Here is a 16,497-nt window from a genome sequence, read left to right on the forward strand (position 1 = left end):
ACGCAGGAGAATTTTTTTTTAAAAGCAATTTTACTGTGTGAAAAATTGAAGTAGTTATGAAAAGTCTCTGAAGCCCTTGATGCTTATCCAAAGATATGATGAGACTCAGGCACGGAAATGTGTTGGCTTTCCAGTTCACAGGTATAACTCCTAGTACTGATTATGTAGCTTTATCAATGCCAGTACAAGAGAGCAATTCTAAAATGAACAAATGGACACACAGATACATAAACATCATCTGGTACCTTTAGGTCTTCATTGAGGATGTGTGCATACTCTCTGTAAATTTTATTCAACTCCTTGATTTTATTGCCAGCACCAGTATCTAGGAATTTCTCGATCTCCTGTAATGCTGATTCTGCACCATCCTGAGACTGACACTTATCTACCGGCTGGGAAGCCAGCAGGTAAATTCCTTCATCACACCACTTCATAGACTAGAAACAGAAAAGAACAGGCTCAGAATGCACCAATATCAGCATCATACACTAAGAATCTAAAACACCTCAACCTTGTCATGTATTCAGCTATTTAAAGAGAAAACTTCCAGCACACGGAGATAACATTACCTACCATTATGACAATTGTTTGACTGAGGTTTCGGGAAACAACTGTTGCATACTAAATTTACCTTCTCTAGTAAGTCATGCAGTTCCAGAGATTTGTTAAGAAGATTTCTTCTGTGTTCTATCTCAGTGGTGAAGGCATCACAAAGATGATGAAGTTCACTGCATTTTGGAATAATGGAGTCCACAGCATAATGATTGCTTTGAATAAAAGCATCACGCTCTGAGGCTAACATTCTGGCTTTTACTATGGTTTCCTAAAAAACAAGCACTGATTTAAGTACATCTTTCCTTGGATCAAGATCAATGAAAAAATTTTAAAATTGTTTTTACGCAGTGAAATACACATATTGATAAAGAATACATCTTTGGTTAATAGCTGTCCTGCTTAATAAATCAAAGTGATTTCCTGTCGTTCCAGATGCCCAAGAACTTTCATGTACCAGAGTACTTCAGAAACAATAGTGAATTTAATCACAGGCCTTCTTGTGAAGGAACCATTGCTGTCTTTCTATGCCTTATTCAGCAGTGTCTATGTGTGTATGTATGCAACTTGGGCTATAGCAACAATCTGAACTCAAATTAAAAAATACCTATCTCACCCTTAAGAGCAATGACCTCAGGTAAAGAGCAACTTGTTTCACTGTGAAGCACAGATCAGAAAAAGGTTCCCTTTCTACACTGTTCAGTGTATGTTTCTGTTTGCCATCTTTATTGTACATTCAATATGCAGCTTTCTTATTTCTACGATTTATTGAAAAATGTGGCTTTAATAGGAATAGAAGTGGCCCCTTGATCAGTAAATGCAAAACTTGGCTATGTAAACACTTCATGGAATTCCTACATGAAGCAATCAACTTTGTGACTGGTCACTCTGCTCTTTATTGAGGAATGTCCAAGAATTACTCTGCTCCAATGGCTAAAGGCTTTATTCCAGGTTCCTTCTGTACATTACCTGGGACACTGATTCTGCTTTACTGTCAGCTTAAGCTGACGCACTCAACAACCAAATCCCATTCCCCTCTGCATATGCATTGTCATAGTAGCAATTAAGGAGGCTTGCAGAGTTCTTACATATGATTTTTCTTCAAAGTTGGCAAGATCTTTCAAAATATGCTCCACATGTGAACTGCTGTTTCCCACATCTGTGAAAGCAGACAGTCTCTCAGACACAATATCCAAAGCTGCTTTGACCTGAAATGAGACACAGCTATGTATGAACAAAGAGAGCGCCACCTCCCTGGAGACCAGAGTTAAATAGCTGATAGCCACTATTTGCAGTCAGGTGACTCGCATTATGTGGTTACTGGGGCACAGGGATAAAACACCTCTTTTTGTTAGCCTACCTTTCCCCCCAATTCGAAATGAAAACAAATACAAAGAAAAGGCAGTGAAGTAATCTTGTTTCCTGGTACTGAAAAAGATGCAGGAAAACTAATGCTAAGGAAACATTTATGATCTTGCTTTTACCAGAAGACAATGACACAAAGCAACACTAATGTTAACAGCAAACCATGAGAGAGAGGTCCCCACCCTAGCAATTGGTTTAGAGACAGACAAATGCTTGCAAGAGGGTTTCTGAGTGTTGCTCTTGTGGAGACACAGGAGCTGTGCTCCAATATTGGCTACACCAGGATAAAGGGTCTGTAGGTGCCACCAAGCACATGAGTTAAACAACATGAGATCAGAAACTGGCAGTAAAAATTGTAGTTCAGCCTCCACCCAGCTTCTGACACTGTGGTTGCAACTTCCCACCCACAGTGCTGGAGACAGTTTTCATAAAATTTCAGCCAGAAGGTTTAGTTGAGACTTGGTTCCATAAAAGGACCTATTGGAAAGATGAAAATGTTGCAGCAGCATTTTTTGTTTCTATGGTACAGAACAGGTTTCAAATGAGATTTTGAATGCTTATACACTGCTGAGTGCATGGAAACAAAATATCCTAAGACTGTAGAAGAAAAAGGTGTTATGTCTCCATAGGCAAGAATTCAAACTAGTAAAGATAGCAGTATGTCAAGTAAGGACAGGTACAAGAAAAAGGTTGGAAAAAGCTTTCAAATACACACAAGAGCTGTAAAACAAGAGCAGGAAGTATTTTCTTCTGAATCATTTCTACATTACCAAATATTGACTGCCACCAAGACGTTCTCACCTCTCTGAAATTCTGTTCAAAATTCCGAAGGCGCAGACACTGCTCTAGTTTTTGCTGGTGCTTAATCCAAAACTCATCAAAGGCGGTCTCTGTTTCATGTAATTGAGCCAGTAGCCTTAAAAAATCGAAACAAAACACATTAAAAAAATACTCTAAGAATGATGGGTGCAACCTTCCAGGGACAATGCAATCTTCCACAGTAAACAAAAAGCCTCCCCAAAGCAGTATTTTCCAGAACAAATAAACTGGGTACAGGAAACGTTTTTTGTATTGCACAGTATCATTTCCTACAATAACACTGATGTAAAAAACTAAAACCCAACACAAACATTAAGTTCTGAAAAACGGGCAAATGATTATTTTAAGCACCTTCTCAGCTTTGGCCTGGGGACATGGGATCTGGGGTTAACGTACATAAATAAAACACATAAATGTGTCTCAGTTAAGACTCAGAGGAACCCAAGCATTAGGATATAAGGAAAAATTAAGGTAAAAATTTGTACTGCTGTGACCAGCCAGCTGCCCTTACATTTCATTCTTTGGAGCAAAGCTCACTATAAACCTGAAGGCCATTTTTCCTTCTCTCCCAAGGAGAGTTATTAATTAAATATCACAGGCCAGTGTACAGCTGTACTGTGATAAAAAAAACCTTCTTTGATTATAATGCTGGCAAATGACTTAAACCTTTCACTTCTTAACTTACCTTCTATGATTGCATTTGACAGTATGATATCCCATGGACTTTATACAGTGCACTTTGCTGTGCTTAGGCTACATCCAGGGAAGGCTACACATCAGAATTTTAATGCACTTTTGTCTCCAACAGTATAGAAATGAACTCGGAATTTACAAGTTAAAACCAACTAGAGAAAAGGCAGTGACACACACACATAGAGTTTGTTCCAACTTCCGTCAGATATTGTATCGAATAGGAATGTTATGGATAAATTAGCAACCCCCACCCTGATCGTCCTTGGATAGATGATAGCAACAGTGACCAAAAAAAAGTGACTTCTGCCAAGCTTTGTGGATTGGAAAGGACAGTTATTTGGAAAGAAAAGTCGGCCTGAGTGTAGCAGAAACACAGAATGACAGACAAAAAAAGAATGCAGAATACTGCCTGGGGGAAATGAGCTATGCTTTCATAGCTTTGTGAAAATTTACATCTGTGCTACAGTGATATAATGTCTTCAAACCTGGCAGTAATTTGAGGGGGGCGTGTGTGTGGCAGGCAGGGAGCAAAGGAAAACAACACCTATTACTTATATGCCCAAAGAAAGCATATAGGAAATTGGTGCATAGATACTTCAAGAGTGGTGTACTCCCTAGCAGCCCTTTAAAGGCTTCTAACAACATTGATAAGGTTTAAAAGAAAAAAACCCCTCCCACTTCTCAGAGACCTAATGGAAATGGACAAATCTACTGAAATAAAGGGAGAGTTCACTTCAGTCTTCCCCTCCTGCCTTCTGTACAGCAGCAAAATTCCCTTGGATTGCACTTCAGTTTCTAAACAAAGCACTGATATTCTTTAAATAAGGAAAAGATGCTCAAGTATATAGTCCAAATGTGACAAAAATGAAAAGAACAGTGTTGTGTGAGATCAGAATTCCAACCCCATTTCCCTATAGCCAGGTGACCCCACAGTGGGCATTAGGCAGATACTTTGTTCAGGACAGATCTGACAACAGAGGAGTTGTGAATGAAATGTTTTATAATGTTCACATTGCAGCATTTGCTTATTTGCAAAGCATAAATATGGAATTAGATAACGGAGCTGGGGAGGGGTTGAAAAAGCAGAAAAGCAGCGTGTTTAGTATTTCACACCTCTCACCTTTCTACTGTTGTTTGATTGTCTAGCTGATCTTGATTCAGTTTGTATTCAGGATTCTCAGTAACTGGTTTTGTAATACTTCCAAGGATATCGTCTCCCTGTTCTACTGCTACCCTGATATCCTCCTACAAAACAAAACAAAAACAAAACAAAATCCCCACATGCTGTAGTTGTGTGTTGCTGTTTTTTTAAGCAGAATTCACAAGGCACTGAATTAGAAGAAGGATTTCAATAGCATTCAAGCAAGCACAGTTTGATTAAAAGCAGTGGCTGACAACAGAGAGTAAATGATAAATGTCAGCTTTTTCCATGTTTACCATCTTAAGATCCCAGTGTAACTGAGTTGAATTTTCATGGTAGACAGCCTTCTAGTGTTGCTTTAGGCTACAAATATCTCAAAAATTTTAGATGCACAGTTCTGAAACCGCCAAATAGCTTTCATTTAAGCCTTTTTGAAAGAACATTTGTTCATGCTTCCAAAGGCCATATATTTTAATTTGCATGCAAATACAATCAAATTTCCTGTTGCAAACAAAACTAGAAATTAAACACACCACTACTTACAAAGAAATTACTGTTTCGCATACAATTCATTATGCATCTGTACATACATAAACTGAGTTTCAAGAAAAGTAATTTTTCAATGCAAAAAGGCTTTTTAACATCAAAAAAAATAGAGTTCAATAAGATATTGATGGTTCACATTATTGCTGTCTATTAGCATTGTCCATATTTTCCATTTATATTGGTAGCTATAAATTAAAACAGTTTAACTAGAAGACAGCATCTTCACAGAAATTACATACCTTCATTTTGTCCTTCTTTTCTGTGTGTGTTGCAAGAAGGGAGCTGGTTGATTGCACATCATTTGGTAGTTCTGTTTCAGCCAGCTCAGTCCCAAAGGACTGAAGAATCTGAGCTGTTTGCTTAACCTTTTGGGCGAAACCTTCTATAGCCTTTTGGAATAAAAAGCATTAAAGATGTTTTGTGTTCATCAGACACATATGTACAAACAAGCACGTGCACACAAAATATAACTCTCAAAACAAACCCAAACAGATGAATTATAAGATTAAAAAATGGCCAAAGTATAATTTTGCAAGCAACAGATACCGTCACCATTAATTCCTTAATTGTATATTTTTCTTAGGCTTGTATCAGGTGTATCTTCTTCATATTTTTATAATCTGGAGTTATTTTACAACTTGAGCTTTTTCATTCTTGTAGCAAAACCAATAAACCTCCACACAATAACACACTGTAGCTCCTTTGCTCCAAGTGTTCAGAAAACCACTCCCAAGTTATTACTCATATTATTTCTCTAAGATGACTAAGTACCATTGGGAACATCTTCTCACACTGAGCAAGTCAACTTGCATCACTTGGAATCTGTTTTATAAATGACAGGGTATAAAACAGAAGGGTCCATTAGGCTGAAAAGTTAAAACAAAACCTAAGACTTACAGTGCGACGGGACAGCCATCTGCTATGGCAGTAATCCAGGGTGCCACCAAGATCTTCTGTTAATTGTGTCTTATCAATGTAACCCTGCAGTTCTGATACTGAGCCCAGCATTATGATCTGCGGCAGGACAGAAAAAAGTGAACGTGATCACTGGTGACAAGTCCCTTCTTAAGGATTCTAAGCCCCATCCTTCAGACACTGACAAAGAAGATGCATTTTAATATAAAAGTGAGAGATGGAACTGTTTCCTGTGGGTATAGAAAACAAACTTAACAGTTCTTTCAGTTGAAGACGATGTAAATGTAAATGACTGAATATGAGCATGGGCACCAGGCACATTAAAAAAAAGCTTATGGATTATACAGCATAACACTGCCAGATTTTTTTATCTTGATAAACCATACTTGGCTATTTTCTAAAAGCAACATCCATTTCTTGTTCATTTTCCCTTGTTATCCTGGTCTGCAAGAGAGAACGACAGTGTCTACATGGATTTGTCAAGTTCCCCAAAATAAGTGAAAGATGGGGGGAAATTTTCTTAAAGACCATCTTTCACCCTTGAAATTTACATCTGATAAGCACAACTTTTATATCATCAGCTCATATAGTTTCAAATTTTATTTTAAAATAGAAATGCTGTACACTTGCAAACAAAAGGACAATCTGTGGGTTTACTGGCAATTTAACAACAGGCATCCATTGCGTGTTTGCTCAAATGACAGAAACCATAGCGTTTGTCCATGGGAAATGCATCCACTTCAAAATTCACATACTCTTTCAAGAATAAACCACCACGAATTAGCTAAAATTGCTAGAACTGCCTCTAAGCATGGCTTTTTGTTGGGGTTTCTTTGGTCCTCACTGGCTACCTTAAGTACTTTTACAAATTCCTGGTCGTAAAGTGAAAACAGAGCATTACTTACAGGTACTTTCATTTTAAGCTCATCTTTGTTGAATCTGAAAGCAATGTCTGAGAGAGCTCGATGAAAAAATCCCGTTGGGCGCAGCACGAGGACTAATTGCAGATTTCCTGGGAAAGATGCCTGCAAAGCAAGTTTAGCCTGTTATTTTCTGTGTCTCAGCTCCAGAAAATATTTTTGAACAACGATAAGCCCCTGATAAACCACAAACTAACTGTATCAAAGGCCTCCCATAATGGGGTGACCAATCATATTCTTGCATGGCTAGTACAAGGAGCTTCATTCAAAAGACATTTACTTGTCTTTGGGAACAGGGAATCAATTCTCTTGGAATAAATTTTTTTCAGGGCTGGCTTGTACTGCTCTTCAGCTAAGATTACAACCTACCCAAGGAGGCTAATGAACAAACAGCAGTGGCTTAATACTTTTTTTAACAGCAAGACTTTCATGGTTACTTCATCTTCTCTTTAACAGAAGGTGCCAAGAGAAACCTCCATTATTGTATGAAAACCTAACAACAAATTTCTAATTTGTGCATATACTAACTTGCCAGTTGCCTACACAACTCTTTGCCACAGAGGATGAATTTCTCAGGCAGTAACTTAGAAATAAGCTTTAATTTGGCTGACAAAAATAAAAATCAAGCATAAAAATTCTCAGTTCTGTTTTTCTCATCAACTTCCAACTAGCAATCTCATGGATCTTTCCCAGCCCTACAACAGATAGAGGGAAAACAGAAGAAAGGAGAAACAAACAAAAAAAAGCATTAAATTATTAAAAATCAACCTCTACTGTGGCAGAGATTTGCATATTTGGCATTTAGCCACTGCTGGAAACATTCTCCTCTATTCAGTATTTCCACTGTAGGGAGGCAGTGAAATTCACTAAAGAAATGATCATTATAATGATTAAGTATGCAATTTTCTTCATTATAGTGTTGGAAATTATTTCACTTTTCTAGCAAACTGATTTACTGGAGGGAAGAAAGCAAGCCAACAAAAAAAGCCCCACTGACTGAAGGAGCTGTTATGCTATGCTCTGTTCCAAGCCTAGTGGAACTGTTAGTATCTGGAAGATTGAAGAGTAATTTAATAATAATGTTGAGGTTTCCAAGGGTTCCAGGTACTTAGCATTAGAAATGAAGAACTCTTAAAGTGAAAAGTAGTTTAACACTTTTCTGGAAAACTTCACAGATTCATTGTGGTTTCCCAGATATTCAGTGTACAACCAAGGCTTCAATCTGACTGAGGAACCTTAAAGGTTTGAGATTCTCAATCTACCTCCACTTCAGTGATGTCCAAATTTTCTAGAAAGTACAGTGTTTCAGTCCCAAAGGAGTCTGAGGGCTGGGAACAGAATCCCGGTAATTCTGAGTGGCCTCACTATCTCCTCAGCCTTGCTGTAAAGTTCACTAAAAAAGTACACTGTTCATTAAAACTAGTATAGATTGTGAAGTTACTAACCCTTAGGTATCAGAGGAAAAACTTTTCATAGAAAATTTCTGACTGTATTAAAAAGAAAAAGAAAATATTATACTTTTCTTACTGTTTTTTATGAATTACCATACAAAGCAAACCCACTAATTTATTTAAGAGACATTGCAACAGCAGACAAAAAATTTCTTTAATTAAATCTCCTCGATAAGCCTTTTAGAATGTCAGCCACATTTACTTCTCTGATTCAACAGACATGTCAATTTATTTTGTGCCTGTGTAACAGCACTGTTCAGTCTGACAGCTGTTACTTTTTACCTTTAACTTCCAAAATGTGACGTTTATCCAGTGGCAATGCAAATATTTCAGAATAAAAATGATAAAAGAAATATCTTTTAGACAAGACATTTTGAAAAAAACAAGGTGCCTCCTTGTGAGATATCCACCCCACCACATGTTGTCCTGACATACTGTCTGTGGTCGTGAATATTTGCAACCCACTTAGCCTTACCTGGAGTGCTGGGAAATGCACTGGACAGGGTGCTAGGTAATTTTGAGGCTGCCTTTCCCCACAGAAAGTTGGGTCAGATGGTCTTTCAAGGTCCCTCCCAACCCAACCAGTGATTTTGTGACATTTAGGCTATTTCGGAAGTAAACAGCCATACCCAAACGCAATCTAATAGTAAATTTTTCTGGACTGTGTATTAGCTCTTATGAAATAGAGTTTCATTGCATGATGAAATTAAGTATGGTGTTCAATTCAATGAAAACAGAGAATATGCGTTACAATTATTTTCCATCTCAAGTGTGTCAACCCAAAATGATGCTGTTGAAGTCAATACAGTCTTGTATCACTTGAATTTCCATTCAAGGCCTGACAGAAATTTTCCTTCTCTCTGAATAAAAGCTCAAATTCTAAATTACTTTGACTTTGTCTACAGTATAAACTTGTCTGTGGTGATCTGTTTACTCACTGCTTTTCTTATCCCATATTGTTCCCCCCCCCACTTTCCCCTGCCCCAAGCCCTGGCCCCTCCCTCAGGCTCTCCCTATTGGTTCCTGTACCCCAACTCCGCCCATGTACCGCCCCTGAGCCCCTGATAAAATCCCCCCTGCACCCGGATCACGAGGTCTCTCTGTTTCTGGGGATTGCAGGGACGAGGTGTAACCATTAAAGGTCCCCTGAAACCCTTATGGAGGGACCCTTCTCGCCTCCTTTGCTGTCACTGTGTTGTAGAGCTGAGAGCTGCTGGAGCAAGAGTGCGGAGCCGTCCGAAGTGGACTACGAGAGGGCAAAATGGTCACACTGCCCTAAACACTCCACTGAGCTCCCAGGGAAAGCTGCAGCTTGCTAAACTAAACCTAGCACCACAACACTTGTCTCCACTAGTCTGTCTTCATTTGGTTTTGGTTTTTTTCTTCAAAAAAACCTCATGTCTTAAAAAACGATGTCTCCTTCCCTTGTTGTGGCTAGGAGTCAAATCTGCAAATTGATTTTTGTGAAACAAGAATGGGAAGCAGTACTACAGTAAACAATGTTGGACTTGTGCCAGCTATTACAGTTTATCAAAGGTTGTATCTGCACTGCCAAAATACTACGATTTTTCCTAACTTTTTTTGCTAAAGCCCTGGTGACTTGCAGAGACAATACTATGATGTAAGAGATACTCTGTAGATGCCTGTGAACTTCATTGACCAGTCAACTTCACCCTGAACACTGGAACAAAACAAAAATTCTCTGTTCCAGTCCAGCAGCATATTTGTTTGAAGCCATTGTATGCTAACCAGACAACAAACAATGACTTCTCAATAATGCTTTGCTAAATGTTAAACACCAAAAAATATTCATGTTATGTTTAGCAGTGCTATCAAATAAAGTGCCTTCAAGGACTGTTTCACTGAAGTCAATGAACCTTACTGAGACTTGTTGAAGGGTTTGTAAGCTCAAAAACTGTTTTTTTTTTTTTTTCTCCAAGTGTCTTTCCTTACTAGATTAATTAATATTAACAGATCCCCCAACATCTTGTCTCAAATATTGAATTTATCAGATTTAATGTCAATGCAAAAGAGACTAGAGGTTATGTTTTTCACATCTCTACAAAAATTAGGAGACCTCAACCCCAGCCCATATATACATTAATCCTTGGTTTGATATTTCATGACAGGCATGGGATTAATCTTCTATCTGTTCATCTCTTTCACTTTCTCATCCAGTCAGGTCAGTGTCAAAGACACAGAAAAAGATGTAGATGTGCACATTGTTATCAGCTTTGAATGAAATCTGACCAAAGCAGCAATTTGCATACAGCACAGCTCCAGAATCAAAGCTTTCCAATACACCGAGATCTTTGTTGCCCTACAAGTACCTTGAACCTAGAACATGGGGAGGAATCTTTTCTGGCTGGAAAAAATAAGGAACAACCTTAAATTCTCCAGAAAACCAGTTTCTCAGGAGCAGGTTGACCTGCCTGCTTTCAGGCCTCTGTTTCTCAGGCATGGGGAGCCTTCCACTGCATGCCCCAGGTTTCTGGAAAGGGGAAAATGTAGAGAGCCTGAACCCAGTTGAGTTCTGGGCAAAATGTAAAATCAAATTATTATAGAATCACAGAACGGATTGGATTGGAAAGGATCTGAAATATCATCTGTTTCCAAACCCCCCACCAGGGGCAGGAACACATTCGACCAGACCAGGTTGCTCAGGTCCTCATCCAACCTTGCCTTGAACACTTCCAGGATTGAGGCATCCACAACTTCTCTGGGCAACCTGTTCCAGTGCCTCGCTACCCTTACAGTAAAGAATTTCTCCCTAAAATGTAATGTAAGTCTCTCCTTGTTCAGTTTAAAACAACTCCCCCTTGTCCTATCACTATCTGACTGTGTAAAGTCACTGTCCCTCTATTTTATAAGCCCCCTTTAAGTACCAAAAGGCTGCGGTGAGGTCTGGCCCAGAGCCTTCTCTTCTGAACAATCTCACTTCTCTCAGCCTGTTCTCACAGGAGAGATGCTCCATACCTCTGATCACCTTCATGGCCTCCTCTGCACCATATATTAGTTGCATATAACCCTAAGTATCGCTGTTCTTCACAGAGTATTACTGACAGAGAGGCTGTGTGTACCACCACTACTGACCCTGAAGTTAAACCAGCTTGCAGAAATATTGTAACCACGTGAGCTGTCAAAGAGCTGACACTTGACTCAGCTTTAGTAGTTCTGTCTTAAAATATTTGGAACAACACTAATTTTCATTTTATGAACAGCTTCAAAATACCCACGTTACCGAACTCTGTGGCAGTGTCTTCCGTTCTGCACTTACTAGTATGCCATAAGCCACAGAGCACTTCTTTCTAAAATACTTCTGTATATAAAGGAGCTAGTAAATACTTGCTTACCTATTTTTCTTCGAGACTGTTTATTTGCAGCTAGAATGAAGAAGTGCCTTACACAGAATTTTTGTCACGAAAGAGTCTTGAATTAAATCAATTCCTAAAAAGAGCAGCTTGAAATCTAGTTTTAAAAACATAGAGCTGTTTTGCATTAGAGCTGTGTTTAATGCTTGTGACATTATGATTCTGCTCTCTGAGCTTAAGTGACTCACTTCTCTATTTTTACATATTAAAAAAATCTGTAATATAAAGGAAAATGGCTAACTACACAAGGATAACTGCAAAAGTGCCTGCATATGTAGTAGTCTCAAAACATCCAAAGAAATCAGACAAAACCATACTGATCTCAAAATAAACTTACTCATCTATCATTTACTGTACTCATTCATAAAAACAGCCACAAAATTAATACAAATACTGTTCCAGCTTCATCATACTGCTAAGTTCTTGTCTTGAACCCAAGCAAAATGAGAATCATGACCAGGGCTGAAAGAAGAGCAGTATTTTCAAACTTAAGCCATACAAAGTGTTAAGTGTCATAGTTTTCAGGACATGATGCAAAGAACTAACTAGAAACTGGGCTGATGGGAAATACCTATTCCATATAAATATAAAATAGTGCCTTTCATGGGGTACCACTTATGAAACGTATCTTTTCTACACCAAGAACTCACTAAGAAATTTAACATCTCTACAAACAAGGCCAAGGAACTCAAAGTTGGATTATTGCAATTCAGTGTTTCTCACCTTGGATGCCAAACCAATAACATTCCAGATGGCACAAAAATGGGACTGCCTGACTCCTGCAAGGTTTAGGCTGGTATTACACAATCAAAGAATCAATTAGGTTGGAAAAGACCTCCAAGATCATTGAGTCCAACATAAGCACTCTGGTGTCTCCATCGGCTTCTGGTTTCTTCCTGCCAGCCAGCAGTCTTGGCCCTAACCTTCAAAGTAATTAATGGGCTCTGGACAATGCAGTCCGAAACAGAAGGCATGAAATCTGCATGCAATGCATCTTTAGTTAGCAGTGGCAAATCACAAAGCAAACTTCTTCTCTAGGAGGCTGAATAAAACCCATCTCTTGTCTCATTTAGAAAGGGCTGCAAAGTTTTGTAACTGGATAAAAATTCCTCACTACCACCCCCAAGCAACCTCCATCCCAACTGCTGACTCAAGAGCAGTGGCTCACAGTTAAGTTATTCCCTATGCACCAAGGAAGTTTATTTCCTCTGGACCTTCAATATGAGGTTGATGGATGGCTATGGTGAAACGTTTAATGATGTTGAGTGCAGTTTTTTGTTTGTCTAAAAGAGTGAGTTCACACTACAACCTTTCCCTCAAGATGGAGGAAGACAATGATGACAGGACAAGAGACTAATACAATGGAATGACATAGACTTCATTTTTTTTAAGAAAATATACTGGAACTATGAAGAGAGCAGTGTGAAATCGCAGAACACACTGATCAGTAAAAAGCCTTGCCCCTACAACTGTGGGTTGAATATTGCTTGATTGGGTATAACATTAGGAGAGAAAAGAAAAAAAAAGAGGGAAAAAAAGAGAGTAATTTTTGACTACATGGAAAGGACAAGAGAATCAATTTTTCTGGCATTTGTCATTCACCCAACTTCAGCTGGGACAATACAGAGCTGCTTTACCATGACTGCTCCTCCTTGCACACTTATCCATGAGACTACCCAACTGCCCAGCCCCAGGAACTAAAAGGTTCAGCAAAGTCTTGTATGTCTCTGTATACTCTGAATACTGTGTTTAACTGAAAACAGGACATTCTAATACAAATTTAGAAGAATCACTGCAGCTGACAGGGCAAAAAGTTGAAAAAATTTTGTATTCTCAAACAACAAGGTAATACGAGTGAAGAATTTGCAACTACTAACTTCAGTATTTTTCTTGTAAGAACTTTCAAATTCCACTATCTCTCTAACAACATGGCAATTTGCTATCAAGACTTCACACTTAACATGAAACTTGGCTCTTGGAGTCTCTACCAGAACTTCACCTCTCAGCCTGACTATCCCAGTAGGCCAGATTCTTCCTAGGCTAATAACTTCACTTCAGCTAAATCAGGTGAAAAATAAAAAGAATAATGTTGCTTGCAGCATCTCTTAAGCCAAAGAGTCTGCAAGTCTTGTGCTGGCTAAGGACAACCTCCTGGGCCAACCACCTGTCCATTGCAACTTCATCAAGTAGAATAAAGCAATAGCAAAGTCTGTGTGCCTGGGCATGTTCTTGCCACAATCTCTGTCGCATCCCAGGAAAAGTAGGGCCATCTTTCAGCCCAGGCCTCTGGCTTTGCTCTTAGTCCCACTGCACTGCATGTGCTGCAGCAGCAGTCTTCTAGGCCAGGCACTGCAGCCACTGACCTTCCACTATGTCTGCAAAAATAGGTTAACCTCATCTCCAGAGTCTTGACTACAGCAACCTTTAAGTATCAGCATGAAATACAGATTCAGCTCATCATTGCTCACTTTCTGCCCCAGGAAAAGAAAAGTATCCCCAACAAAGAAGGAAAAATGAAACTTAGAAATTTTTCGTAATATAGAAATATTTTCCACAATAATTTCAGCCTGAAACAAAAATTTTTTTGTTAGTTTTGTTTCAAAACATACTTCCAACATCCACTAGTACCAACCAAACATTGTGCGTGAAAAGTCTTGAAAATAACAAGAAATAATAACAAAAAATACATGCTAGTATGAATTTCTGTTTAACAGCTGCTCAGTGCTTACAAATACACTTCCTGCAGTTGCCAGGGTATTAGTGATGGGCACAGCACCCTATGATGGCATTTCTGATTTCACAAGTCAAGAGGGTCAACTCCCTCAGGACGATTAGAGAAAAATCAGGAAAGATGGCAGAAAGGACACTGCAGAAATGACAACAAATAAACCGACAGCCAAAACTCTCCTCTCAAGTAACACGAGACTCCTATCCTCACACACAGTAATGAGCTTTAGCAATTGAAAAAAAAAACCACTGAACAGGGGCTTTTTACAAGGGCAGGGAGTGACAGGACAAGGGGGAATGGCTTCAAATTGAAAGGAGGTAGGTTTAGATGGGACATTAGGAAGAAATTCTTTACTGTGGGGGTGGCGAGGCCCTAGGACATGTTACTCAGAGACGCTGGGAATTTCCTATCCCTGGAAGTGTTCGAGGCCAGGCTTGGACGGGGTTTGAGCCACCTGGTCTAGTGAAAGGTGTCCCTGCCCATGGCAGGGGAGTTGGAACTAGATGCTCTTTAAGGTCCCTTCCAATCCAAACCATTCTGTGATTCTATGACCAAAACGGCCAGAGCTATCAGGCTTTCAGAGATCAATAGCCCAAGAAACACTCAGATGCTTCATAACCACCAAAAGAAAACTCTGACTGTTGGAAAACCAAATAAGTTGAAGTTTCCAGTTACCCCTGTGCCATTTGAAAGAAATCTTTGTCCATCAATAGGAACTCTCTAACTTGGTGCAATATATGTATCTTGTATATTTTGCTTTATTTTTTTGCTAAACAACAGACAGCTGAAATGCATTAGATTTCATTTACATCAAATACTATAGCAAAGATATTAAGGACAACAGAAACAATTTTTCACTACATCTTCTTTTGGAACAGGAACACAAAATTATCAAGTGTTCAGGGCTGATGTGACTTGCTGAAGCCCAACAGGAAGACTGCTATAAATATACATGGGTACAATTCAAAGCCTATACTGTTGCTGTTCAACAAGAAAAGCAAATATAAAAAATCATGCCTTTAACAGATTAGACTTCAGCTAAGAAGCATGATTTCTTTTTTAAAAAAAGCTCACAGAAGAATGCAAAAAGATGAAAAAAGCAAAATAACCCATCACGAGCAGTACTGCAACTGTGCAGTGCTCCTGCACTTAATACCCTTCTCTGGGCAAATCCCTTAGGCACCAACACCATCATGACAGTAGCAGATCCCTTATAATGGGGAATAGTTGCTCAGTTCTGTTCACTGTGCTTCAAAGCAAAATAACACACACTGATGGAACATTACCATAAATGTTATCATCATGGCTATAAGCAACTTGTCTGTAGTTGCTCCCTAACCCTTACAACCCCAATTATGCAAATAAAAGGACCATCATCTGTGCAACACTTATCTGTCCTTGAACAGAAACTACAGCACTGACTTTTGAAAGAGATTCACAACCTCCATAGATAGAGTCCTTTTTCTTCAATCATCCTAAATTACGCTGCTCTCAGTTTTCACTACTGGAATCTGCTCAATGTTGCATCTCAAAATTTCAAGATGAGCTGCAAAAGCAAATTTTGCTGATACTTCAATCTATTTTCAATGTTTTAACATTCCTAACATAACTATTGTGTAAAAAGTTGTATTGTGAGAATATTATATCATTTTATATTCATTCACAAAACATCATCTAGTGGGAGTAATGTATGACCTTTAAAGAAATACATTTTAACTTATAATAAACAAAAACTTCTTTGGCCATAATCAGGCTACATAAAAATGACATTTACTGTTTTTATTTGACTTTTATCTTACAGAGTCAAAAATTTTCAGCCATTAAAAAATAAAAGATACTTACAGCTGTGTTTTTCAGACCTTACAGTAAAGACTATTGACACTAACAATTCAAGCAAGGATAGCGAGGAAGAAAAAAAAGGCAACCAACCAACAAAAAACTAAAAACAAGTAAACCAACAGTAGAATAAGCACATGATAAACACGAATCTGTCTTT

General features: G+C 38.6%; 1 protein-coding gene across 14 annotated transcripts in view; it reads right to left on the bottom strand.

Moving 5' to 3' along the window:
* MCF2L (MCF.2 cell line derived transforming sequence like) overlaps positions 1-16,497 on the bottom strand; it is a 147,700-nt gene that overhangs the window by 20,865 nt on the left and 110,338 nt on the right. For all 14 annotated transcript variants that reach the window (XR_001862895.1, XM_017737075.1, XM_017737073.1 and 11 more), the window contains 8 exons: positions 6,937-7,056; positions 6,014-6,130; positions 5,356-5,505; positions 4,550-4,674; positions 2,719-2,833; positions 1,641-1,760; positions 632-823; positions 246-437 (listed from right to left, as the gene is read on the bottom strand). Coding sequence is in view for 13 of the 14 variants with exons in the window: in XM_017737075.1 (XP_017592564.1) it covers positions 246-437; positions 632-823; positions 1,641-1,760; positions 2,719-2,833; positions 4,550-4,674; positions 5,356-5,505; positions 6,014-6,130; positions 6,937-7,056 (1,131 nt within the window). In the remaining variant the exon portion in view is untranslated. The remainder of the gene's footprint in view (positions 1-245; positions 438-631; positions 824-1,640; positions 1,761-2,718; positions 2,834-4,549; positions 4,675-5,355; positions 5,506-6,013; positions 6,131-6,936; positions 7,057-16,497) is intronic.

Source organism: Corvus brachyrhynchos, unplaced genomic scaffold, assembly GCF_000691975.1.
Source record: "Corvus brachyrhynchos isolate BGI_N302 unplaced genomic scaffold, ASM69197v1 scaffold83, whole genome shotgun sequence".
Classification (NCBI taxonomy): domain Eukaryota; kingdom Metazoa; phylum Chordata; class Aves; order Passeriformes; family Corvidae; genus Corvus; species Corvus brachyrhynchos.